This window comes from Falco cherrug, chromosome 8 (genome assembly GCF_023634085.1).
Source record: "Falco cherrug isolate bFalChe1 chromosome 8, bFalChe1.pri, whole genome shotgun sequence".
Lineage (NCBI taxonomy): Eukaryota > Metazoa > Chordata > Aves > Falconiformes > Falconidae > Falco > Falco cherrug.
The window spans coordinates 14,366,382-14,393,544 of NC_073704.1; the positions used below are offsets into that span (position 1 = coordinate 14,366,382).

Here is a 27,163-nt window from a genome sequence, read left to right on the forward strand (position 1 = left end):
CTAAGGAGTCTGCCAGAGCTGGGGGGAGCATTAGCTGCTCTGTGCTGCAAGGCACTGGTCAATTCGCTTGGTGGGTCACCCCAGGCTTTGGACCTTCCTGCTGTTTGTCTGCTGTGCTGCTTTTAACCATCTCTGCTCCTTTGAGTCAGCTTGGGCTTGCTTGCACAGCAAATATTTTCCTGGTGTTTCAGAAGGTGGGTGATTCCCTTTCCTTCCTGTGGAGGAGAAAAGCTGCTTGTCCCATACAGGGTGTGCTGAGGTTGTAACAGAACAGTGGGGCCTCGTCAAATAGCAGTGAGATGCACAGCTGGCTGTGGGCAGCAGGGCTCTGCTGTTTTTGCTTAGTTCTGCCTCTGAAAACTTCTCACAGAAACTGTCATCTTTCTCCCCTTTATTCAGCAAACTCTTAAGCTGTGGGTATCCCTGAGGGGATTTTGTGTGGAACATGAAGACTGTAAAAAAACAGGTCCTAAACCATGTGCTGTTGCTAATGATCCTGCAGACCAGCACTTTAAGAGCAGAATTTTTTAACAGAAATTAAGGACTGAAAACAAAGAAATTAAGGACTGAAAACAAAGAAAGGACCTGCTACAATGAGGCACCACGTTGCACCATACATACAACTTGATGGTGTGATTGTGCTGGTCTTCATCCTGGGTGTATTCTTCCATCTAATGACTTTCTGGAAGAGTTGAAAACAGAGAGGTATGCAGAAAATCCACTGTCCATCCAGATGTTAATCAGTACAAAAGTCAAAGTTCAGAAATAAAATATGAGGAAATTGTGGGAAAGCAGTACTCTCTGTGCCTACCTCTATTTCAGTACCAGAGATTGTGCCAGCAAATTTGTGCAGTATGGAGCAGCAAAAATCCTCAGCAGTCTCCCAATAAGTCAGAGAACCTGACAACTACAGTCTTGGAAGCAAAACGTACAAGTTGCCTTTTTGAAGCTCGAGTTTTCCAAGAGCAGTGACCAAGCTCCGAGCTGTTTCAGCAGAGAAAAATGCATACCCTTTCATCCAAAACCCAGAGGTTTAGAGCATTCAGATGTCTGTTTGATTTGATGGTTGGGCTTAGAACAGATAAGATGCTTCACAGCCATTGCCCCTAGAGAGCAGGGAAGCTGTAGCACACCCATTTTACATTTTACATGGGAAACTGGGGCACCCAAGAGCTCCGTTGTCGGAGAGAGGAAGTAAGAGCAGAGTTTGAAAAGGATACCAGATCTCTGATCTCCATTTTAATTAAGTTGTTTCTGCAGTTGTCTTCCCTGGCAGTTTAACTGGTAGAATGTGGTCTGGTGGAGGAATTTTTGGCTGCAAACTTGACAGGAGTGTTTTTCTGGGCCAGATCCTTGCTTAGTGTAAATTAAGATGACTCCACTAGCTATGATTGCGGTGCTAGCGATTTACTCCTCCCTCTGAGAGTTTGCCCCAGGTTTGCAGGCAGTGGGCAGGTGGGCAGTGTCACATAATACGTTCTTTTTAATTTTAGTCTGTCTAGACACTTCTGCAGCACCCCATTCTGGGAAGACTACGCCAGCAGCTCTGGAGCAGCACCACGTTTTTCTGGTGAGAAACGCTTAGCAGACAGTGTGGAGGTGGCCTGGTGTGCTCAAACTCAGCGTTTCAGCCCCCTGGTGCAGGGTTTGGCTTTGATAGTCTCGGTGTTTTTTGGTGGAGAGATGGCAGAAGGGCTTCATGGCAGGATTTCTTCCCTGTGGACAAGGAGTGAGTCTGTCATTTTCCCTGGGTTTGGCGATGTGTTGTCCCAGCTGAGTGCTGGAGAAAGATGGCTGTTGCCGATGCAGCATTTCTGTGGTAGTTTTTCTTTCCAGCAATGGATGACACACCTCTCTTTGTGGCTAAAAAGGTCTTTCTCCTGGTTTTAAAGGCCATTTGCTAGTCTTGTGTTTATTATTACAGTCAGTCCTTCCTGCCATGCTGTCGGTATTTACCACACAGCCTTTAGTTTCTCTGCTATATTTTCTGTCATGCTGAGTCACCTGGCATAGGGGTGGTACCTCCGTAGCATTTTTCAAACTTGTCATGAGGCACACACAGGACCTAGTTTTTACAAAATCCTCAGATTTGCTGTTTGTGGTTAAGCAGGTCATTAGCTAGGACTGTTTTTCTTCCCCTTCCATTCTTTTACCAATTCCCAAGTTATTCACCAAGATTGTCTGAACTGTTTTTGTCAAGAGCCAAATGCAGGAAGGCTATGACTCTGGCTGGGGCAGCGATATATACCCTGTAACTAGCATTACTTCTGCCTGAATCCAAAAGCATGTAACCGAACCCCCTAATCCTCCTAGCCATTTTACAAAATTTTCTAACCATAAAGTCCTACCTTCTGTTGTTAACCACCTACATTTATGTGTCTGTGCCCAGCCCCTAAAAGGAAGTGGCTTCATGGCTGCAGAAAACAGCAGAAGATGGGGATCCTGCAGTCATTAAAACAGCATTTCTTTTTGAGAAAACCATAAAGCAGGCACTATTTCTGGGATTCTACCTGAGCTTGATCAATACTAATGAAGCAGAGCTCTCCCCAAAAAGCAGCTTGCATGGCAATGGGTAAGAGATTCTTTGTGCAATCTTAATGATTTTGAGAGAGACGTTTCCCCTGTGAATTGCTGTAGGAGTTTGCACCCCTTCCCCCACATTCAGCAGAGGGAAGAACATATGACTATCCTCATGTAAGGTAGCGCAGTGTTAATAATGCTGCTGTATTGATCAAACCGGACTACTTTGTCACCAGGGACATCAGGGAGGATTATTCTGACTTCTAAGGCTGTGCCTCCTAAAGTGTGTTTTCCAGTCTTTTCCCTAGGCGAAGGGTGTGTTGTGCTTTTTGTCTTAGCCTGCAGGAGCAACGCTTTCAAAAGATTTCATGGTGTTCCACCATCCGCTGTCTCTATCATTGTTGCTCTCAGGGCTCCCACCTCATTCCCACTCAGAGCTGGACTGTCTCAAGTTCAAAAATGCATTGCGGTGAGATCCAGTTGTTTGCCCTTGGAAGGTGCCTGGAGGAGCAGCTGCTGGCTGCTGGAATGTGGATAAACACAGGGTGACGGGAACAGGAGAGGCTTCCTCTTTGCTTAGAAAGTGAGCAAAACATCAGTAAGGAGGCAGCGTAGAAGGAAAAACATGTGCAGGGTGGTTTTGTTCCCTCCGCCGGCTGATATTCATGACCTTGTTAAAAAGATCAGTCTGCTTCAGAGACTGCATGTGGTCATTTTTAAGTGTAGGGAGAAACCAAATGTGGCTTTTATTTTTCCATCTGATAAATTGCCAATTGCAGGTTTTACTTACAGAACACTCTGAGTAGTCTGAGAAGAACACGATCACCTTGATATTATATTTATGAGTAAAAATGGTATGAGGCACAGAAAGCTCTTAGCTCTCATGTAAAGAAGACTTTTAATGCAGTTTTTGCTTCCAGGAATGCATCATTACTCGTAGCAGGGAAGGGACACATTAGCAAGCTTGACAGGAGGACTGAAATGCCTCGGGGCACTCAGGGGCTTGCAGGGGCAATTTGACATCGTGCTTCTTTGACAGGTGTCACAAGCTTGGTGCTGGATAGTGATGGGACATCTGCAGAGTAGGGAAGGGTTAGAGACATTTGAAATGGAGGAAAACACCTGAACCTTGCTCTGATGATGGTGGGAGCACCTCCGGGGCTCTCTGAGCAGACCCCACGTGTTCAGAAGTGCTGTGATTTGTTCTGCAGGGGCTCAGAGTGGCAACTAAGTCATGAGTCATGTCTGGAAAATTCTGTCCTGAATGTGTAGGCTACCAATAGTGCCAGCCGTAGCTAAAGCAGCACGGTTTGAGTGCATTTCTCTCCCTTTTTGAGTCCCAGTTCCTGGACTGCTGGGTCTGAAGGAGATCCCTTCAGCAGCCCTGGCCACCACAAGGCATTTTGGCTCTTGCTTCAGCTCTGAAATCATGCAACTGCTTGGGAAGCACAACAGCTTGGGAAGTGCAACCACTTGGGAAGCGGAGCTGGCTGGAGGCAAAGCAGCAAAATGCTCCCAGGAATGTTCCCTGTGAAGCAGAGACTCAGCCTGTGGTCTCCTCCTCTCCCAGCATAAAGGTTACCTTCATATGTTTATAACCAAAATAAAATTGCTGCTCCTGAAAGCTGTAATTTGTATTTGGGGGAACATAATATTTGTGTTTAGCTATTACGGGGATTGTACCAAAGCACAGTGACAGAGATCTGAAGTGTTTGGGATGATGATAGCTGGCAACAGACTCCACCTTTGGGGGCTACTAAAAACAATTTAGTTAAGCAGTATCGATTGTAAACAAAATGCCAGGGAAGATTGGTTGTACTGTGAGGAAGAGGACCCCCCTCCTGCAGTGGGAGAGGCTGTCCTTCCTCAGTTCCTCCTCTTCTCCTTCCCACAAATCAAGCCAAGAGAGCCTGGCCACAGTCTTCCAAGCCGTGACACTGGAGACTTCCATCCCATCTCAGAAAGACAATAGAGGGAAGGAATGGTATACAGCCAACACACGGAGGCCGTCTTATCTTGGGAGATGTTGCATAGGCATAAATAGAGTGGAAAAGGGAAATCGGGGAAAACAGGACACTTAAGGTAAACTAACTACATTTTTTAATGTCTGAGTTGGAAATACGCCAGATAACATGTCCACTGTTGGGATTACAATGGCTACAATATGTTTCCTCTTTTCCTTGTTGGTAAGTGGGATTTGTTTGTTTCCTTTCTGGAGAGTGGTGAGGGACCGCAGTCAGTTCCTTGTAGTGCGTGTTTGGTAGTGAGCTGGAGCTGTCTATGGCAGTGTAATGGGTAAGGCTGTAGGGCTGTGAACGTGACATCTTCCAGTTCCTTGCGTCATCATTTGGGCCTTTTTGTCTCAGGGAAAAACGCAGTGTGGAGTTTCATTTGGTTTACTCATGGGGGATGCTTATGGATGGGGCCGGAAAGCCAAAGGCCTCACTTAAAGCCTCTCCGCAGCGTGGGTGCAGGCAGAAGGGATGCTAGAAGCCTTGCCAGCAGAGAGATGCCTTCATCTGGTGTCATCTCTGCAAGGTGATGCTGGGTGTTGCATTTGGTGATGTACCTGGCATTAATTTGGGAACCCTCCCAATTAATTTTAGGGGGAAAAGTGCCAAGGTAAACTTGAAGCAGGGTCTGGTGGTTTTGCACAGTATTCTCCAATACATTTCCAGGGATATTTTTCCAGGAGAAACAGAAGGTTTAACAGAGAGCGTGGAAGGGGACAGTGACTTGGCTTGACTGTGAGGCTTCTGCCCAAGTAAAGAGGGTTGTCAAGGAGATGCAGCATGAAGAAACAAGAGAAGGAAAGGGTGCTTGTAGGCAAAGATAGGCTGAGAAGAAGAGCCTCTTTGAGATCCTGGAGTCAGTCAGATTGCTGAGCAGGGCTCACACAGGTCCTGTCCCATCCTCCACCTCCTTCAGGAAGGGCAGAGCTTCTCCTGGCCTCTGTTTCTGCTGATGCTTCATCACAGCCCCCAGCCCCTGCTTTTTACCAGCCTGTTTAGAGTAACAAAGTACCATCCTTTGGGCCTTTCTGCACTGTAGTCTCTGCACACTTGGGACTCTGCAGGTACCCTACAGGGCATCTCTGAAGGCATGTCACGATGGCTTATCATATAATTTGCTCCTCTAACAAAAGGCAGTCTTGTGCACAGAAGCATCTTGAATTAACCGTGGTGGCTGCTTAGATGCTGGGAAGTCGCCGTATCTTCCAGGAACACCAAGACATTGCATTCCTTCTAGGCTATTTTCTGTCTGCTTTGCTATTAATAACTTTGTCCTGAAATAGCACTTTCATATTGCAGCATATTAAAATCCATAACAACTGGGTGGGTGTCCACAGTCAACAGACCGAAGAAAGTGAGCCAGCGCAAGAGCCGTGGTTGTGTAAATTGGCTCACAGAGGTGTGCTGACTCTGAGCAGCTGGTGAGCTGACCTGCTGGGCTTTCTCAAGTCAATAAATGGCAGGGCTCTTAATGGGATCTCCCAGCTTCCTGTGCCATGCTGCAGCTGGTAGCCGTACAGCCTGCTGGAAATTGTGCTGACACATGGCTGATCTCGTGATCCTTTCAGGAGGAGTGAGCAGTGCGTGTTTGTAGCCCCGTACAGTTCTGACAGCACACCTTGAGTTGCCGATGATATCCACAAAACACCCTGCCGGATCGACTTTTTGTTTGATCTAATGTGTTTTGGGGATACAGGTCTCCTCAGATGCCTGCAGGCAGCTGTCTGGGATGCTGCTGAGCAGCTGGGACAGTACTGGCAGGCACTTTACCAATGTGCTCTAGCAAATTGCTTTTAAAGAGGACCATGCTGCTTTTATTAGGGAGTGTAGAAGCCCAAGTGCACTGCCTGTGAGATTTGAGGCTGATCAAAATCCCTGGTGGCTAGGGTTTTGGAAAAAGAACCTTGGCAGAGCAGCATAGAAAAGAAAAGAAATGGAAAAACACAATTGGCTTTAGGGGAGCATCCTTTGGAGGGCACCTGGCTTTTGGGGGAGAGGCAAGTTTACCTGCAGTGGGACATTCAAGCATGAAGGCTGTTGTTTCTGTGCATAGATGATGAAAACTTTGGCCTAGAAGTGGCACAAACCATTTTTGTGAATACCTCCATACAGACTGCCCAAATAAAAATAATAAAAAAGGGGGAAAAAAGAAAGAAAAACAAGTATCAGGATGTCTGAAGTTGGTGTTGTTTTTAAATTCTTCCCATTTTTCCATTTGGGTCACATTGTTCCTAGTAAAGTAGGCAAGATTTGTAATATAAAATAACCAGCTCCAGCCGTCAAAGAACATGTCAAATTCTGCTTCACATAAGCCACAAAATTAAATGGTGCTAATCAAGAGCAAAATTTCATGGAGTTTGAGTGTTGGCAAGGTCCTCAGCTGATGTAAACAGGAACCATGAAATCAGGGCTGCGCTGTGCTGATTTACCCCAGCTGAGAATCTGGTTGTGCTTCCCATCACTTTGTTTTTAGTCTGAGGTTTTTTTTTCTGAGTGCAATGGTGAAACTCATCTTGTCTTTTCTTTTCCTTGCCCAGACTGGCATATTTATCACAGTAGCAGATGCATCTTCTTGCTCTTGTAAGATAACAAATTGCCCAAATTATTTAAAAAAAAAAAAGAAGAAGAAAAAAGCAGCAAATGGCTTTTTGTAAATGTGCTTGGACAGGTCACGTTAAAGTTTAAACTTCAGCCAAACAGCCTACTGCTCCCTGCGTGGCTGGAGGTGCACTTTGGTCCTATATGTTTATTATAATTTAGAAATGTTATAAATGCTTTTATATTCTTTTTTGTTCTGCCCTTGTTCTACAACACATTCCCCTCCTTCCTCCTGCTTCCTGTTTCCCAGACAGGTCCCCACCTCTTCCTCCCCACAGCCAAAAATAATACAAAAGGGAACACACAAAAGGCTTTTTGAGCCACGAGATGTGATAATGAATGGGCATCATGTACAGGGTAGATACAGTCGTCCCAGTGCAAAAAATGTTGATAGCACAAAATCGAGATGAGGAATTGTATGGTTTTGGGTTAGGAATTCAGTGTTATGCATCCTCTTGTTTAATATGTTTTTAGGTCAGAGCAGAAGAGATGACTCACAACCCAGGACTCTTATGAAACATACCGTATGTTGAGTGTATTGATCACTTCTCCAGGTTTGATTTAATAAGCTAATTGTGAAGAATTGTGCTTATGAATGTGCTGTTGCCTGAGAGTGCACGAACACAACTGGTGTGTACGTTTGTGTTGTCGGATGCTAAGGAGGAAATGTTAAGCTGTTGCTGGATGTTAATGAAACATCTCCAAAGAGTACATTTTTTCATTCATGATCCTATTCAGAGTAATTACAAGGAACCCAATTCTGCTGTGTAACCCCACTGCAATACTTTGTAAGGATGAATCTTAATTGAGGATCGAGACCTAAAATATTGCTCTGCTTTGTACATTCCACAGCCATCAGCATTTGCTCTTGCATATCCATTTCCTGTGAGAAGTTTACCACACTCTGGGGCATGCTTTGAACCTGATCCTTTGATTTCAGTGGGAGCTACGACTGGCAATTCAAGGAGCTAATTGTGCCTTTTTCTATTTATGATGCTAAATTAAAGCTGGTTCCAAACCAGACAGCAACACGTGAAATACACACTTCATGGAGTTTGGAGAAAAGTTTGCAGTGAGGGCCACTGGCCAGCTCATTCAAAGCCATTCAAGGTTGTTATATAAATAAATTATCTCTTCAGAAAGATTTTGAAACACACTTAGGTTACCTATATATCATTTCTCAAATTACATGGCTACTTGCCGTCTGGACTCATGGCAGCATGCAGGGCAAGTGCTGGTGCGCAAGCACACATGGGTTTTATCATATTTTCATACTAGCACAATGGGCTGCCTGCACTTTTGAATTCTTGATTTGGCTATCCTTAATCCTTTGCTGACATTGATGCTATTTTTTGTTGTTGTGGCTGGTTGCAGATATTTTTTCTATCTTTATTAAACAGTCAAAAAACAACAAAAGCCCTCCAAAGCCCTGGTTCAGTGTTTGCAGATTTCTTTCATCCTTTTTTTTTTTTTTTTTTAATCTAGATGCCTATCAAATTCAGCCACGCTTAGCTGCAGTCCTTTGTTCAATATCTCACAACCAGTGCACTGAAATTCTGTATGCTTAGAGCCCAAATACCACAGATTTTTAGTGAACAGATTTAACTTGTCCATTTAAAAGAATATTTGGTAGATAAGATATATTTCATTATCACTAAGTTTGGGAGCAAATCTTGATTTTTGACTCCTTGATTTTTAACTCCTTGGAGTTATGGGTTCAGACACTTTCTGTTTGAAACGTTAGTTTTACCACCTATTTCTGCTGGTGAAAATTTATGACAAAATTGGTTTTGATCCTTTGAGCTTTAGGGGCTGATTAAAATCTTTGATAACCCTGGTTGCATCATGCCCCAGAGCAACAGGAAAATGGCTTGTGTTTATATGAAGGTAGTGATTCTGTCGTAAGTAAATCAGTTGAATTTTTTTACCTTAAAATGTATCTTTTCTGAATGTGGTTGAGGCTTCTGATTTCAGCACCATTTATGCTCTGAAGAAAAATGCTGTGGAGAACATCCAGGGAGAAGGCCATCTGGGTCATGGTGGGAGAGTGTTCATTGAGAGTGCTGTTGTGCATGAATAACAGTGAATGGGCTGGTTTGGCTAAATACATTTCCTGGAAAGTTCATTCTTTGGGCTGAGACCAAGGGGGAAAATGGGCACAGGCCATTATTATATTGAAGAAATTTGCTAACAGGGGCTTGAGTCCTGTGTAGCATACTTAAGCGTTAATAGAGCTGTCCATTGTAGACTCTGGGGGCTGGTGAGGCCCATCCAGCCAGTGTTGGAGTGGACTAGCCTGGCAGCTCAGGCGTATGGTGAAGTTACCACAGGAAAACAAGTCTTTGCCTATCAGATTGTCTTTGCTGACTATCTGTGTGCTGCTTTTTGCTTTTGGCAAAAGCCTGTTTGTTGAGTATATAGTTAACTTGATTTGCTTCACATATACAAGAGATTAGGAACATGCATGCAGATTTTTACCACGAGTTAGCTGTCGTTAAGTGTCATCATCTTGTACCTGAAAAGTGGTTTTAGCTGTCTTTTTTTTTCCCCGTGAACTATGTAATACATAGTGAGGTGTGCTGGCACATGACTAAGAGTTTTGTCTTAAATCTTTTGCAATAGAAATTATTAGCTATTGCCTGAAACTTTTTCTTACTATTCATTCATTTCAGACTGTGGTTTTCACATTTTCCCAAGTGTATTTTGCAAAACTACTTATTTTAATACTAAAATTCTGTTTATTTTATGCTGTCCCAAATGCTAAGCTTCTGATGTGCTACAGCTTTTTGACAACTAGCAACTGCCCAACAGAGGCTGCCAAGAGGAAAAGCTGGAGGTTTTGGCAGCTGGGTGGGAACAGATGACAGTCTTGGAATAGATGGGCAAGAGTATTGGGTTTTGTTGTTGTTCAGGAAGTAATGAAGGCTTTTTGCAGTGGAAAGAAGATGCGTCTTTCAAACCTTGTTTTAGAGTTAAGGACAAAAATAGCATGGCATTTCAGGGAGGGCAGGTGAGTTTTGAATCTCTTATTCCTCCTCAGGGCTGCCCCACAATACCCAGTTCAATATCTACCTCTGGCATCAGCAATGCAACTGCCACTGTAGCTCAAAGCTTTCGCTGTTCTGCTGAAGAATGAAATACTGATGCCGTGTGCTGGACCTGGTGCCACTGTTTGCTGTGAGCTTGAGTGAACTGTGGTGGCACTGACCTTAGAATTAGTGTTTTGGGTTGCCTTCAGGTTGGTGATGCTTTCTCTTCCTTTGCAGTCTTAATTTAAAGATGAGGCTCCTTTTTTACATGACAGTGGAAAGCAATGGGGTCATGATGGAGGCTGGAATTTGACCTTCACTATTGCATGTATAATTCCACTTTGCTCATATAAATTATGCTGCAAAGAGAGTCCTTACAAGTACTGTAAACTAGTAGATCAGACCTGCTTGTCAACCACATTCAACATTTTCATTCTCTGTCACAGCCTGATCTAACTTAATTAGGTTTTGGATAACTTCCAAGATCGGTGCTTGATGTCCAATTATATCTGCAGTGAAATGGCACTTAGAAGTAACTAGCACTTCCAGATAAGAACTTCCCATGATCTGCTAGAAAAATCCAAATCAAGATGTTACAAAATACCTCAGCATCAATAAAACAGAGAAACCTAGTGAACATGTTGATAAGGTGTCTTCCCTGACTTTCTGTCCTTGAATAATTTTAAGTATTTGGGCTTTGTTTTATCTTTGGCAGAATTTTGATGTTGCCACATAGTCTTCAGCTGTGCAAAATGCCCAGGAGTCTGAGTGCTGTAAAGACTTCACAGCATAGGCAGGTGCTTCTGAAGTGATCTGTGATTTTTCAAGAGCCTGTACGTATGGATCAAATCCTGATACATAATGTGGCTGCCGATCAAGACCAGTTCTTTGCAGTTCATTGGAGCAAGTTTACGTTTATATGCCGGGAACTGAGAGTTCGTGTTAGGTCATCAGTTGGAATTAGGTTTACCAGAGCTGTCTGAACCTGAACCCAGATGCCAAACTTGTGTCCCGGCAGAGGCCTCTGGCCTACGGGCATATCTTTCCCCCATCATTCTCTAAAGGGGAGACAGAGACATCAGGTACCTGCACTTCCTTGAGGCTTGGCACATTGATGGCAGTGGTGGTCCCAGTTAGAGCCTTCCTGCTGGTTGCTCTTGGGGGAGAGTGGAGTCAAACATCAGCATCCTGAGTGGTGACTCCAGCTCCTTTGTATCTGGATTTTGAACATTCTGCGTTGCACTTTAACCTCAACAGCTGGCAAGCAGCCTGAAACTTAGGCTCTCTGAGCCAAACCAAGTACCTGCAAGAGGGTTTTGTCTTCTTGTTGCATTTAGTAGCAGCACTGTCTTGATTTCTGCTGGCTGCAGAATTAGGTGAGTGCTAAGCTCTGCTGAAAATGGTACACATGTATCACATCTCTACTATCGGAGGCACACACTGGGTTTCTCCTGCTTTATATTTCATAGCGGTGAGCATACTCAATGTGTTTGGTAAATAATCTTTACTTTCACTAGATGGGCTTTAGATGTGCTCCAGAGGTAAGAATAAGGTAGATTAGAGGTCATACTTTTCTGAATTGACAGACATACTGAACACTGAATTTCCCTGCATCAGTGCTACTGCAGACTTTGAAAGGACAAGAAGTAGGTCCTTACCAGGCATAGGACAGCACTACAGTGGCTGTCTTCTGCTGTCTGAAGGATCTGGTGCTGCGCATGGAAGTGTCGTGGTGTGCAGTTTACATGTATTCTGCTGCTGTATGTGCCTCAGAGGACTGAGATGGTAGTATAATGTGGGGAGCAAAGGGGTGTTGAGTTACCGCCGTGTAGGCAGGAAACACACATAGTTTCTTGCAGGTGGTGGAAATGTGTTGCTGCTGGGAAAGTACGCCTTTTTGCAATTGTATCCAAAATTGTAAAATTAGACTGAGGCCTTGTGGACATTGTCCACATGCCAGACTGCCATCCTTTTCTAGCTGGCTTTCTGCAAGTATGTGGGGTCTCGCAAAGTCACATCCTATTATTTGTCAGCCATGAATCATCATTTCTTTTAACTGGCTAAATTGAGGCACAAGGTGCAAGGAGAATGACCCTTGTTAATGGGGGCAGATGGGTTGAAGTAGTGGGTCACTTTTTATCCTTAGCCTGTGAAACCGGCTTGACAGCAAACAGCACTTATGGATCTTCTCATGTTCCTGAAGGGGGCCGTTGTCTTCTTCCCATTGCAGTTTTTGAAGTCTTTATTGCTGTAAATCCTACAGGCACTGGGGAAGAAAGTTTAATACCCACCAAGTTGCCTGCAATGTAGCAAACAAAGAAGAATCAAAACTTAATGTCACATGTGACATGTATTACATCCATTACACAGAGTCTCCCCCCTCATGCGTGAGTGGTTAAGGAGAAGCTGGACATCCAACAGAACTATGACAAAAGCATGACAATAGCAGTTTGCTCCTGTTTTAAGTATCCTTGGACCATTTTCCTACCAGGCTGGCAGTGGAAGTCGGAGATCTGCAGGAGTTCACCATCATCTGAATCCAACAGTTTGGGTTCGTATGCCTGTGGATAGCGGTCAATATCCTGCTGCTCGCACAAAACATTGGTAGTTTTGATGCGCTTGCTAGCAAATAACTTTGTGGAAATGGAGATCAGAAGAACTCTCATGCCCCTCCTGATGGTCCACTGGCCTGGAGTGGGGACCTTAGTGGTCTCAACCTGACTGGTTTCTCCAGGTCAGAGCTCAAGACGAAGGGCTTAGCTGACCTAAAAATTGTCTTGCCAGGGCAGGAGTGAAGAAAGCAGGCTGGTTTCAAAACCCTGCCTCACCGCTCCCTGGATGATTTGGGCCAGGAGAAGGGAAGGTCGCGTAAGGTACTTGGCAGGAGCCGGGACGTACATATGGGGGAAGACGCTTTGTTTCTGCCGGCAATTGCCTGCTCTGGCAAATGCAGCAGCAGGTAGGGCCCTGGCGGGGGGTAGAGGAAGGGCTGCAGCCGAAACCCCTCGCCAGGCTTTGTCTGCCATGCAGATTAGGTGGAGGGCTTTTCTGGCTGGCGTTGCTAGGCTTTTCTCCCCTATTGACTTTGTGGAGAGGCTGAGGGGGGGTGGGAGGGAGGGACTGTATTATATTGTTTCTTTGAGTTGTTTTTTTCCCCCCTCTATGGGGAGATGGGCTTGATCCACTGGTTTTGGATTTCAGAGGCAGAAGGCAAGACATGACCAGCTGGTGTCTTGAAATGGCACAGGTGCAATGGCTGCGGGAGGGGGGAGCCAGGAATAATTACAGGTTTCTGAAGCATCAGGCTTTGCCTGAAAAGGGCTCATCGAGAAACTGCTTTTTATGGAAAATTAATGGTGAAGCTGGAAAAAACTGTCAGGCCCACTATTGTTGTTGTGGGGTAGTGATGCCTTAAAGGAGCAGCACCTCCTGCTCCACTCTCCTCCCCTCCACGGGCAGCCTGGAGCCGGCACACAGCTTTCTGATCCCACAACAATTGAAATTTCATGTCACTGTCATCAGATTTAATGGCCTTGAGTCCCTGTCTCTCTCACCCCCTGCCCCCCCCCTGCCTTCCACCCCCAATTTGTGATTATGCTTGCCTCTTTCCTTTGGAAGCCTTGTATTTGTTAGGCCCCTAAACCTCTTTCTGCCCCACTGGGTGAATGCTAAGTGGACCAGAAAGCCCAAATTACATGATGTGGGGAATTCAAAAGCACCGCCTCTCCTGGTGGTGGGGGTTATTCCTGAAAGACTGTAGGGCATGTTGGAAAGCTGCTCCCCAAACTTGTTAGGTTTCGTCTAGAATCCACCCCAGCTAAAGCCATTCCTCACGGCCCCAGAAATGCACTTTAAAAAGAAAACAAGGGTTGCTTAAGGCAAGTACTAACCAATAAGTGTCCCACCTTCAGGCCTGTGTACAGACACATCGTATAGACAGTGTCATCCCTCTGAAAATAACGCACATGCTAAAGTATAGCACATCTCACTTGCATATATTGCCATTCTATTGCTTTTTGTTCAAGTCCACCTCTACAGCTCAGGTCTATAATCAACTGTTATTTTAAAAAGAAACAACAGATGACTGTCTGGCAAATTCTGTTGTGAATTCTGGAACTCATCCCACCATGTTGTATCTGCAACCAGCAGTGCTGCTTCCTGGATGCATTGAAAGTGTTGTCTTGCATTACCTGGCAGCTCTTGGAGAGCTGTGAGTTGGGCCTCTTTACAGTCCTGTAGATGGGATCTTTGTACCCAGAAGGCAGGAGTCTCTGTCTCTCCCGCAGTCATAGAAAACTTTTGTTTCTTGATCAAGTACTGGACTCTCCAGGTTGAGATGTAGTTGGGTCACCAGCTCCCATAGGCTTTTGTCTAAAATCCCTTTCTTAATATCTCTAGAAGGGTTCTCTGAGGAGTGTTTTTTAGAGGTTTCTAAAAAGTATTAGAATGTCTCTTTCTTCAAGTCCTGTAAAATCACAGTGGTGATATTAAACCAGCTAGCCTTTCAGGCAGCAAGAAATGAAAAATAGCACTAATAAACTCCATTAAAAGCTCCTGAAACTACAGCAAATGGTTTTCTATAAACAATAAAAGTTTATAATGTTGGTTATGGAGAACACTGGGCAGCGTGTCGGTGCCTGGAGGCTTTATTGGGGCTAACTCAGGGCACCTCATAATAAGGTACATTCAAGTAGGAGGTTCACCCCATCCTCATGCCGATGATCACTGCTGTGGAGATGCAGGAACACGTTTTTATGTGGCAGCCTCTTTGACTGGAACTTCACCTACTTTTTAATAAGGTGCATGTGCGTGTGTTTGTGTGCAAGTCTCGTGTCTCGTTTGGAAGCCACATTTGACCAGAGTGCCAAAAACCCTCTAAAACTGGCAGTAGGTCCGTTTTTTCTGTCACATCTTTCCTTCTCTCGGGCCCTTTAAAAAAGCTGTGGTGTCACTGGAAGTTCTCTATCTCCTATCTTAAAATGCTACGCTTCAGAATTGTGCCGTTTTAGGAACAGACGGCCCCAGCCAACTACACTGAGTTAAATTTGGAGTGAAATTTAGTGTTTGCGAAGGAATAGGAAGCAGTTCTTTGGAGAGGTGACTTTATTTGTATGTGGCCAGGCAGTGGGGCCATTAGGATAGTTTCATATGGAAGTGACTGCTGGCCAGGTTACACTTAAAATTGGGAAGGCCCTGGTATCCATGGGGCAATGTACAGACTTTCTTGAAAATGTAGTAGATGCTTTCTGTTGTATCTTGACTTCTACCATAATTTCTCCTACTGTTTGTGGATATTCCCATACTGTGTCTTGGAGGAGCATCAAACAAGTGCCAAATCCTCATGTCTCCCAAAATGTGACAATTTCATGAGAAGGTGCTGGCATGCATGGGTAATGTCTCTGAATGGCTCTGGACCACGTTGTTCTCCTGCCCTAGGTGGGAGCTATGCTGTAATCTCTTTCTAACAGTAGTTTCTCTCCCTCCCTTCTCCCTTCCCCTCCTGCAGACATGCCTGGAGTTGGAGCGATACCTTCAGACTGAACCACGGAAGATCTCTGAGACCTTTGGTGAGGATTTGGACTGCTTCCTTCATGCCTCCTCAGGCTCAGATGCAGAGGACAATATCCGACGACTGGATCCCATCCTTCTACCAGTGGAGACAAGTACGTGTGACAAAAGTGCCAACATGGACATTATCCTCTCACGGGACAAGCTGCTGTCTGAGACATGCCTCAGCTTGCAGTCTACCAGCTCTTCCACAGAAGGCTACACAGCTGTCAACCAGGCCCAACTCAATGCAGTAACCTCATTAACGCCCCCTTCCTCTCCGGAGCTCAGCCGCCACCTTGTAAAAACCTCACAGACTCTCTCATCGGTGGATGGCACGGTGACGTTGAAACTGGTGGCCAAGAAAACTTCACTCGGCTCCGTGAAAGTGGGTGTAGCAACAGCAACCGCGGGGACGATAAAAAGCGGGCAAAGTGACAGTGAACAAGGAGGTACAGGGGCAGACGCATCCCCAGAAAACAAGAAGAGGGTTCATCGCTGTCAATTTAATGGGTGCCGGAAGGTTTATACAAAGAGCTCCCACTTAAAGGCTCACCAGAGGACTCATACAGGTACTTACGTAGGATGCTTCTTTCATCTTGTCCTCCGCCACCTAACTGTAACCATCTCCTTTTATTCTCATTTAGAAAAGAAAAAAAAATAATCTCTTCTGAAAGTCCAAGCTTCTGTCTATGAAACAGGGCTGTGGAAAAATATGGTAGGCCAGCAAATGTACCCATTATTCAACAGAACAGAGTTCACTGTCTACCATTAACCTGTTGGGTTTTCGTACGTCTTGTGGGGCTTGATGCAAAGTAATTTTAGAATATCTAAGCGATGTGGATGTATCATGCATGTTAAAACTGTGGGCATGCCAGTTTGGGTTTTCGGCACTCATTTCCCCAAGACAACTTTTAAAATGTTAATTTTAGTCAAGTGTTAATTGCTTCAAATAGAAAATAGCGTGGGTAGGTTTTTGTTGCCTTTTGTATAGGGGAAAGATAAAAATGTATTTCAGATCTGAGATATGTGGTTTAGGAGTAATGTGTGCATGAGGGAGCATGTGTGTACATCCAGACGTGTAGGTACTGAGATGCACGTACCCTTGAGATACTTACGATCTTGGACTTCTCTGGTGATAAAATGCAGTGAGAACAAATGAAAGAATGACACGGAGTTTGAAAGGAATAGTGCAGGTAGAGAAGGAGTAGGAAGTATGGAAAGATGTCAGGCTGTTGTTTTGGGTAGTATTTACTCATGTTGCATGTAAGCTCTGCTGTATAAGCTTCTTGAAGCATACCGAATTGGCTTAGGTTGGGCTGTTCAGGATCCCCGCTCTCCTGTCATTTCTTCATTGTCCCCAATAGCTTTTCAGTTGGTATTCATTGGCAGTAATAGCCGTGCAGTTTGTGTGCGTTGCTGCTTTGTTCTAAGCTTCACATGTGATGAGAGATGATAAATTCCCATTAGCACTGTCTTATCATGTGATTATTCTTGTTTCCAGAAGGATTGCTGTAATCAGTTTTCTCAATTTTACTGTAAAATGTGTGGTCTCTTACGATAACTGTACATTTAATTCATGATCTTATCATGCAGGCAGATTCCTAGAAGCGAGGTTGTTCTTGCAAGGTAGAAAATAACACGTTGGACCAGCGCAGTAAATCAAACAAATATGTGGGTTGTTAAGAGCGCTGCATCCATCAAATACTAGGCAGCCCTGTAAAAGTTACACAGTCTGAAGTATAAATCATATTAAGACATAAAAGGCATTGGTTTTGATCTTTTTATATGGGCTTTCTAGTGCTTTTACTGGGAATAGCCACCTTACCAGGAGTGACCTCACTTGTGATCCAGTGATTTGAAAGCCAGTTAAAGTAGTGCAGTCATTTTAAAATCTGCAACAACATGGTCAGGAGGCTTCTTGCAGTGCTGCTGTGAGGCTGGCCCCCTCCGGGGCTGTCCGGGGGACATCCCAGCCAAGGCCTTCCAGCAGGTGACAGGGCTCCCATGAAGGCACAAATACAGAGCATGAGAGTCATTGACGCGGTGGTCTTACCTGTTCGGATGTGACCCCTGCATTCCTCCTCGAGCTGGAAGTGGTGGGTCTTACACAGCTTTTCCTGATGTTAGCCAGGGGCGTGACGCAATCACCTAGGAAGGGTGAACCTGTGGAGTTTTTCTGGCTTTTTCACCCGGTAGGTGGGGATGTGGACCAGGAGTCCTGAGAGAACTTGCAAATCCCACTACTCTTTCAACACCGCTACACTTTGGAGTCAAAACATTGCAACATTTTGCATGCTTTTGAACCCAGCCTTAGGTCTGGTTGAATTTTGGAATCTTGAGGTGAAAACCTTTCCCCTCAGTAACATCAATGTGTGAAACCTTATGTTTTACTGTTAATACGTGATGAGAAACATTTCTCCCTGGCCCTGTGATACTTTGTTGAATAGCCTTAGACTGTACCTAGTGCCATTGATGTGTATGTGTCTGCCCATCCACAGCAGTGCTCAACAGGGTGAGAAAGACAAGTCCACCTTTGCTGGCAGATGGGGAAGACCTGTATCAGATGGTGAGGCTGCAGCTGCCTGGGTGCATTGCCCGCACCTCCCGCTCCCAGCACGTTACCTACCGGGTTCAGCTACTCCTCTGATCTTGCCAGTTAAACTGTCAGTGGTTTCACCAGCCCCTAAACTATTTACTAGTGTATGGGAGTGTTCCTGTTTTCGTCCACCAAGTCCTCAGCAGATAGCTTCGGTTGTTAGGAAGACAAAGGATAAGAACGAATACAAACCTGGGTGAGGAGCTGTCCTGTCTCTGCAGCAATATAACCACCTTGCGCCTGACCATGTCCTAGCTGTGCACGGCTGTGTAGAAAGCATGTCTGCATTTTGCGATGAGGACTGGATGTAGCCTTGTTGTTAAAATACATCTTTGGTGCAGAACCTGGAGCAGGTAGGCACCTGGCTCCCATTTATCTCTGTAGAAAGCAGATTGTGTAAACAGCTTTGAATATTTACATCTTGGGAGCAGTCTGAGCGGATCGTGGGGAGGGGTGTGATGGGCTTACCTAACTAGCTTAGTTGAGTCCAAAGCACAGAGTCATTCAGAGCTCTTCGTCCTGTTTAAGTGCTCTGTTCCATTAAAAAAACACTGACCACTGGATGCCTTAAATCAGAGCTGGTACAATCAAGACATTAAATCTGTTCATGCTGACCTCTGCAGTGGGGTTTCCCTGGTAGAAGAGAGGGACAGAGCGGAATAGCTATGGAAATTTGGGACTGAATTATAAATGGCAGGGCTGCATCCTTTCCCATGCACACCTTCAGGGCTAGGGACAAGGACCCTTCTCCTCCATCGGTGCTTTGTTTTTTTCACGCCTGAGCTGAGTGTGCTGTGGGTTGCAAATGCATCCAGCAGTGCCAATGGATAGTAGCCACTTGGCTTAGTCAGGGACTGAGCCAGAGGGTCTGAAATGATTGTGAGATATTTTCCTTTGGCTGGTAGTTTGTTAGTATGTCATGCAAGAGCAGTCTGCCAGCGTGGGCTCTGTGTAGAAAGGTGTGAGTGCCCTGACAGACACAGAGCTCTCAGTGTGGCGTTCACAGGCAGGGAGGCAGATGCAGGCTGGTCACCCAGCTTGCACGTGCGAAGTCCGCTTGCTGGATCAAAGGGATTTACTGCAGTGCATGAAAACAAGAAAACCATGGGCTGGGGAGCTGGCGGGTGCAAGGCGGCGGAAGGAGGTTGCATTCCTTTTGTTCCTATGTAAGACTGACCAGACAGATGCTGGCTGGTGTTCTTCGCTGCTGCATGATGAGCCAGGCTGGGCTGGAGGCAATACAGACTGACAGCAGCTTTTTAGACTGGAGATGATCTTCTCTTAGCACTTTACTTTGCTGGGTAGCCCAGAGACACTCAAATCCCACCTTGCCCTTGGTGCATCCCCGTCCCCCACATTATTTTCCTGCATCTCATTCACAAGAGAATGAGGACAGCGTTTTAAGGCCCACCAGTGGTTGAACTGGTTATGAAACCACTTTCTGGATGACCTTTGGAGAGGGAAAAACAATCATCTGTGTGGGAGAGAATTTAATCAGGAAGGGAAAGGGAAAAACATTGTCTGGATGGAAAGGGAAATGAAAGTATTTGACTGAGCTCAAAGTAAGCTGGAGCATCTAAAGCGAAGGGTGTGTAAAGTTGCCAAGAGCAGTGGTGGGACTGACTGTCAGAGGGCAGTAAAGAAGCCACTCAGGGGAGAAATAGCAGCTGGGCCTGTAAACAGGAGGAAAAGGTGAGCTGTAGGTTTGGAAAGACCGTGCTGCCAATGTGAGGATGAGGTAAAAACATCTAAAGAAGGAGCCACCAGGACTGGCACGGTAATCCAACCTTAGCACATTCTCTCACAGTTATTCATGGAGCAGACATCAGTGCAAACAATGACATTTTGTATCTTTTGCGAGACAGAAATTTTCCTCCAGCCTTCACACATGCATGGAGGTGAATTGCCAGTGTAATGGAGAATGAAGAGGGAAGGCATTTGAATGAGCCAAAATCCATGTATAGTCATCAGTACTTCCTAAATTAGAAAACGGGATATCGCTGGCAAGTGTCTGGATAAGTCTAAGGGTCGGCTGGCCTGTGACCTGTGGAAAGATTAGTCATGGGGCATGGCTGTGTCTCCCAGATCAAAGACCTCTGGAGGAGATTTCTACCTCCTGACAAAACCATTCACATCAGCCTTCCTTGCAGTATAGGGGAGGGCATGCTTGGCATGGGCAGCTTTCTGGCCAGAGGTAAGCATCACAGATAAACTGACCAGGAAATCCTGAAGATTCAGATAGTGATAACAAATGACCTATAGAGGGTTCTGCTGGGGTTTGCATTTTATGAGTTCTTTTCTTCATCCATCTAAAACCAGGATCTGATACAACCTAAGCTCAAGCCTGAGAAACAGCAGGACGGCACCTCACATCTTTGGGTTTCTAAAGTCTAAACAAGTGGGAAATACCCATGTAAATTGATGTTACGAATCTACATGTGATCTTAAGATAGCACATATTTATTTCACAGTCAGGACATCTTGTTTTAAATTACATAGTTCTTTGATCCAAAGTGCTGGGTGAGAGTAACTAAAACAAACAAATCCACCCTGCAGAAAAACAAATCACTACATTTGCAAGAAAAAGATGAGAGACACAAGAGATTAGAAAGAGCATTAATGAACAGGAAGGGTTTTGAGATGGAATTTAAAACAACAGAGAGGAGCATTCCCAAAGTGTTGGAGATAGAAGAGGCAATGTCCAGAATTTGGAAATGATTGGAAAAGACCAAACTGAGGAGAGTAAGCTGGATGATAGATAAATAATAATAATAATAATAATAAAAAGGAATAGTAGAAAAAATAAAGACTATCTGTGTCAGTGATACCACATGAATGTGAAGCTACGTTGCTTTATTGTATTAGTGTGATAGCACCTGTGAACAGAAAGTCAGTGAAGAGAAAGAAAAATCAAATAGCCAAGCACAGTACCAATTCTGCAGGATGCAAGATTTTGTATAATGACTTAGGGGAAAGAATTTGGGAGAACAGTATAGATAGCGTAAGAGAAATGACAGCCAAAACCCAATATTTTTTGTACAGAGACCCATGGCTTCATAGCAAGTCCCCAGTGTGCAGGGCTGCAGCCCAGCAAGGAGACACAGAAGGACATAGAGGATGCTGAAGCTCCCACGGCAGCAGCTGTAGCAATGGGTGGATTTGCCACTGGAAACAAGAACAAGGGAATTGAGGGAGGAGGGGGGTGTGAGGAAGACCTTCATTCCGGGCTGGATTTGTTTTGGGGTACAGTTGCGTTGCTAAATTGGAAAGATACGTTTTGTTGTGGGTGGGGCTGGGATTTTTTGAAATTTTATGGGTAAAAGCATAACAAGAGTTTATCAAAGCTGATTAAAATAAGCCCAGCCTGATCATGAGCTCTTTAAAATTGTCTGGTTTTGAAGCCTTTTAGCCATTTTGCAAGTTTGGAGGGGAGTGTTGTGATTTCAATGTGGAGGGCCAGAGCCTCACTTCATTATTACAGCAAGAGCTTAGGCTGAGGAAATAAGCTTCGTGAACCTCCCAGGTGGCAGGAGGACAGGCCCTGCCAAAAGCAGCCTCTGCCATTTAAAACACCAGTTTTAAATGTGGTGTTCATCCATTGCTTAGTTGCCAATACCTGAATTCTCAGTCCCATGTTTCTGCTCCACCATTTGCCAAATCAATAGCACAGGACAGTCTTACTGTTTGGGTTTGAAAATGTAAATAGGTATTGTTTGTTTGTTTGTTTGCCATGTGAGATGAGTTTTGGCACAAGCGAAACCTACAAAGTGATGTTTGCTGTCTGTTCAGCAGCTGCAGGAGGGAGAGTGCAGGCACCTCTAAGTGTTGTGGCAGGCTGCCTCAGTAAGGCACGGAGGAGCCACCTCTGGTTTGTCATCTGGTGTTTTCTTTATACCCGTCCACCCCTGAGCCCCCATAAGTTACCTGGCAAGGGGGAAAATGATGGGGGTCACAGAGAAAGACTCAAATTAAAACCCTTCAACTTGTCTTCTGCCAATTTCCCTTTGTGTTGCTGCTGTCCCATGCTGGATCCAACTGGCAGGTTGATGGCGAGAAGCTGTGATTTTCTTGTCCATTTTTTGAAAGCACTGGCACTTCTGAAATATTTGAGGTCACACCAGGCCTGACAGAGATGTGTGCTCAGATACGCTGTTTTAGGCTAAGGTGGGCTTGCTGGATGGGGTGGGTCTGAGCGGACTGGGAGAGCTGAAGTGCTCTGTGAAGGAAAAGCCAAGTGTGCTACCTCTCCTCTCAAAAGCAGGTGCTGGGTCAGGCTCTTCCTAAGCAGTGTGGGCATCTGAGTCTGGGTCACACCTGGGTGAGCAGGCAGCAGCCTGGATGGGCCGCTCCTAATCCAGAGCCTACCTTTCACACCCCATGCAGACATGGTCCCACACACCTACATACTACCAGCAGCAACTTGCAAGCAGGAGCAGATGAACTGCAAGGCTTCGTGGAAGCAGACCTAAATACAGCAGAGGCATCCATGCTTCTGTCAAGGGCAGCAGGGTCCCGAATAAAACCGCCTATGTCATGGTGCCCGCTGTATCGTACAGACCACCTGTGGGTAGGAGGACAGCCAGGCCTGCATTAGCACTAGGAATAATGGCTGAAAAAAATTACTTAAAGATAGCTAAAGGGCAAGCTTATGATGCAGAGAGTGCAGGGTAGATTTAATGAACGAAATTGTCACTTTTGAGAAAGTGTATTTGTGTCTTCAGAAAACTTCTAACACCGCTCTCAAAAGCCAGTTGGTTACCACATGTCAAGTGTTGAATGGTGATGTGCTGCAGTAGAGTGAAATGAATGAAAGACAGGGATGTCAAGTGAGGGCAGTTTCAAAGACCACTGCAGCCATTTCAGAAAGGGGAGGACGAAATACTGCGTGGGACTTGCTTTATCAACAGGTCTCTGAGAGTGACCAAAACCTTAGTGTCACTGCAGAACCAAAATCTTTCCATTGGTCAGCTTTATACATGATCAGAAGGTTTAAAAGAATTAAAACCTTTAAAACATTGCAGGCCAGTTTGCAATCCCACAGTCTCCATTTGCAGATAGGCACCCAAATGCTGTGGTAGGCAGATTTGCTCCTAAAGATGTCTGGCCTTCAAGACCCAAGACTGAAAACTGGGGCTGCAAAAGCTGAACACTGAAAAAACATTTGCAGGCGTGTTACCTAAGGTAATGATGACAAGCATGTGTTTCGAGATAAAAGCTGATCCCCAGCTGAGTTCTGAAAGAAAGGTGTCCTCACTGTATGGCAGTGCACATTCAGAGGCTTAGCAGGGATTTATGCCTTCCTCCCGTTACGTCTGGACTCTTACCACTGACAGAGAGAACTTAACAGATTACTTAGACAATTTCGCAATGTCATTCTAGTTTTTTATGATGACCATAAGCGATCATTAGTGCACTAGAAGCTTGTATTAGTTCTTGGAAATGGATGTTACAAAAATACAGGCATGCACATCTGCACGTACTTGTGTTCAATATGTAACTGCATGGAAATGTATTACGGTTAATTTTGCATAAACTTCCATTTGGGCGTCTTCTTGTTGGTCACCTGTAACTTTGCAAAGCTTTTCCTTCTTCAGAGTGAATTTTTCCACGTTTGATCTTTTTCCAGCGTGATTACTGTTTGTTATTTTAGAAGTTGGAGGAAAAATACTTGTGTTTTAGGAGAATGTGGCATGCGTGTTTGGGAGGGGCCGGGAGAAAAGTGCTGCCTTCAGTGTTACAAGTTTACCTAAAAACTTGGCCTGTGTAATGGAAAATAGTTTTTTAGTAGGAGACTTCTATCTCTGAATTTCTCGATAAAAATTAACTTGAACGGACTAAGCTATAGTCTGTTGTAAACTGACTTTCATATGTGTGGCACAGGTGACAGAATTTTATTATTAATTCTGTGCAAACCCCACAGAACCCTGAAAGTGATTCTTTTCCTGGGCTTGCTTTGGCTTTGAATATGTGTTGGGAAATGTGTTTCATCCAAAAAACCTCTTTATTTTTTAAAATTTCTCCCTGAAGATGCAGGGTCACCCAGCAACGTAATGTCATAATACATTTGTGTCCTTTTGTAGTTACACTCATCTGGCAGCATGAATGACCTGGGTGGTTTCCAGCCGGGTGCTTATACCTCCCTTAGAGCTAAGGATGGATAATCGTATGTGCCTTTTTCAAAATCCCGATGAGGAAACTTCCTAGCCAGTAAAATTAATTGTCTTTACTCGCTGCCTTGTGCTCTAGAGACCAGGCTGCTTGGTTCACCAAGGTTTGCCCAGCAGTGTTGCCAAGAGCTTTTTACAGAGCCCTGCTCAGCGTGAAGCAAGGAGCTCCTGCTCTGCTGAGCACAGCCTGCCGCCTCCAGCCCCAGGACGGGGAGAAAGCAATGGGAAGGATGGGATCTCCCTCAGAAACATCACATGCCCGCCACCGTGTACGTAGCCCTGCCCTGACACCAGGGCAGCCTTCACTGGGAGAGCTTGCCACTGTATTTTAAGCCCCAGCACACGATTTCCCGTCCGCCTCCACTCCCAAATCCAATCCAATATCTGAATGAATGAAAGCATCCTGGGTCTTCCGTCCTTCTTTTTGTTGTTGACAAAACTGGAAAACAGAGAGGAATGTGTGTTATCTTCCCTTTGTGTTTTGTCCTTGTGCTGTCTCTGCCAGTCTGCATCATTGTTTTTTTTTTGTAATCTTTCTCTGATTTTTCAGTGGCAAAAGGAAGAAAATAAAGTGATATGTAAATGGTGAAAAACATCCGCACTGTAATACTTTGAATAAGCAAACCCCCACATTCATTAACAAAAACATAAAGCAAAACCATTTTAAATGTTAGCATTTGGAAAAGGGGATGTCTGTTCTTCTTAATTATTTTTTTGTTGTTGGTTCTCGTCTGTGATACATGTGTCTTATATTTTGCCTGGAGTATTTGCCTTTATATTTTGCCTGGAATTTCTCAAAAACTCTTGGCTTAAAGTGCAGGTGTCCAAAGAGCATGTCTTTGATACGCTGCTCCGGATTATGTAAATATGCGCCACGTCCCATAAAGGGCTGTCTTCATTGTTCACCCTGTGGGATATCTTATAAAAACAAAGGCAAAAAATATATCTCGGGGTCCTAGAAAAATCTGACCCAGTGAACTGCTGAATTTTTTTCCTTTTTCTTCTGTTCCTTCGTTTGCTGCTACCTTGCCTTGCATCTTTGAGCTCACAGAGCTCCACTGAATCTGAAACTAAAAGCCCTTATTAGAGGAGATTTTTTTTAAAGTTCTTGCTGCTCCTCTGGGGACTGAAGTAATGGCAGCTTGAAGCAGTGGAGAATGTGTAATTAGGGCAAACAGCAATGCCTTGCATGATGGGGAGAAGCAGGAGGAGAGGAGGGGAAGCGTGCAACAGCCCGGCATGCACAGGCTGTTACTAGGAGACCCCGGCACTAAATGCATGAGATGCAGGGTGCTAATGGGCCAGCCCGCCTGGGTACCAACCCGCCCTGCTGCACAGCTGCTTCTGCCCCCCTGTTGCCAAGCAACTCCATCCTTATTTTTTGGGGCTTTTTCTTTTTATTTTACCACCCTGCCCCACCCCCACCCCCCTTATTCTGAAGGCTTAATTGGGTAGTTCTGCTGCCGGTGTTGCTGCTGGGTGCCCGCCTGGGCCTGCTGCTCTGCTGCTGTCCCCAAGGCCTGGGGCTGGGAGAGGGTACGCTAGTAATTAATGGCGCAGAAGCACAGATTAGGTGCCCAGGCTGGTGCTGGTGTCTGTCCCCTGGCCCTGCTCCTTGCCATCCAGGAGCTTCCTTCTGAGAGGAGTTGCAGAGAAGGGGTTGGAAAAGGGAGCAGCGTTTCTAAGGCTTTATCATTCTCGACAGTAGTCTTGCACAGACCTAGGGGGATAAAGCATGGCGTTCCTCCCCACTTCAGCGCTCAATATGTATGGCAGTGGGTATTTGTTAAATGTGTCCTCTTAAGTAGAGTAGGAAATGGAAAATTTCCATTTCTTTGCATGTTGCTACATGCTTCGCTTTTCTCTGCTTTTCAGCTAGGCAAGTGGGCTTTGTGGATGTGTGTTAGGGGTGTGTGTGTGTGTAAGATGTAAGATAATGCTGCAAAAATTAATTTCTTTTTGTGTCCTGAACGGCTACATGCTGAAGACTGCTGCTGGCTTGGTAGACAAGCTTTGGCAAGGCCCTTAGGGACTAATCTGGGGCTTTGAGGTTGTGTAGAAAGACTGATTGGACACTGGGTCTGGTTCTTAACCTCTTTTCCCCCATCTCTAATATAGACATGATCAGAGCCATCTCTGTATAAGGCCACTGCTGACCTTTTCGGATGAAAGGAGCTGTATTTGTACATTGTTCATGGAAATGTACTGCTTTTACACTTGATCATCCCTGCCCGTCTAAAAATAGGTACAACCTTCCCACATTGTGTATTTCACAATCCTGTCACATTCCTCTTCTGCCCTGTACTGTCTCCTGCCAGCTTTTCTCTTGTGCTTTGTCACCCTTTCAAAGGCTTTTCCATCTTTCCAGCAGGTGGCAAAACTGTGAATAAAATACCCTTTTTTCTTTTTTCTCTTTTTGGGTAGAAAGCGTTGGTGAGCCACTTAAGCACTGACCACTGCCCTCCCTTGCATTCCTTTGTAATAATAAAAATAATAATTAGGCTTTCTATTCGCCAACAAAAATCAATTAGGAGTATATTGAGGAATGATAGGCTCAGAAAACTATCTGAAATTGATTTTTGTAATTAGTTTTACTGGTTGATGGGTTGCGTGCACATACGCTTAGATGTTAGCATTGATCTCCAGAGGATGTGTGTATTAAATATCCTGTTCTTTCTTTTTGCTGAAAAA

At 44.9% G+C, this 27,163-nt stretch overlaps 1 protein-coding gene across 6 annotated transcripts in view; it reads left to right on the forward strand.

Annotated features, from left to right (window-relative positions):
- The window catches only part of KLF7 (KLF transcription factor 7), a 112,359-nt gene that overhangs the window by 15,012 nt on the left and 70,184 nt on the right, over positions 1–27,163 (forward strand). For 5 of the 6 annotated variants that reach the window (XR_008733524.1, XR_008733523.1, XR_003561547.2 and 2 more), the window contains exon 2: positions 15,666–16,278. Coding sequence is in view for 3 of the 6 variants with exons in the window: in XM_055718305.1 (XP_055574280.1) it covers positions 15,666–16,278 (613 nt within the window). In the remaining 3 variants the exon portion in view is untranslated. Of the gene's footprint in view, positions 1–14,545; positions 15,550–15,665; positions 16,279–27,163 lie in introns of those variants that run through there. The other variant, XM_027810554.2, reaches the window with a different exon arrangement.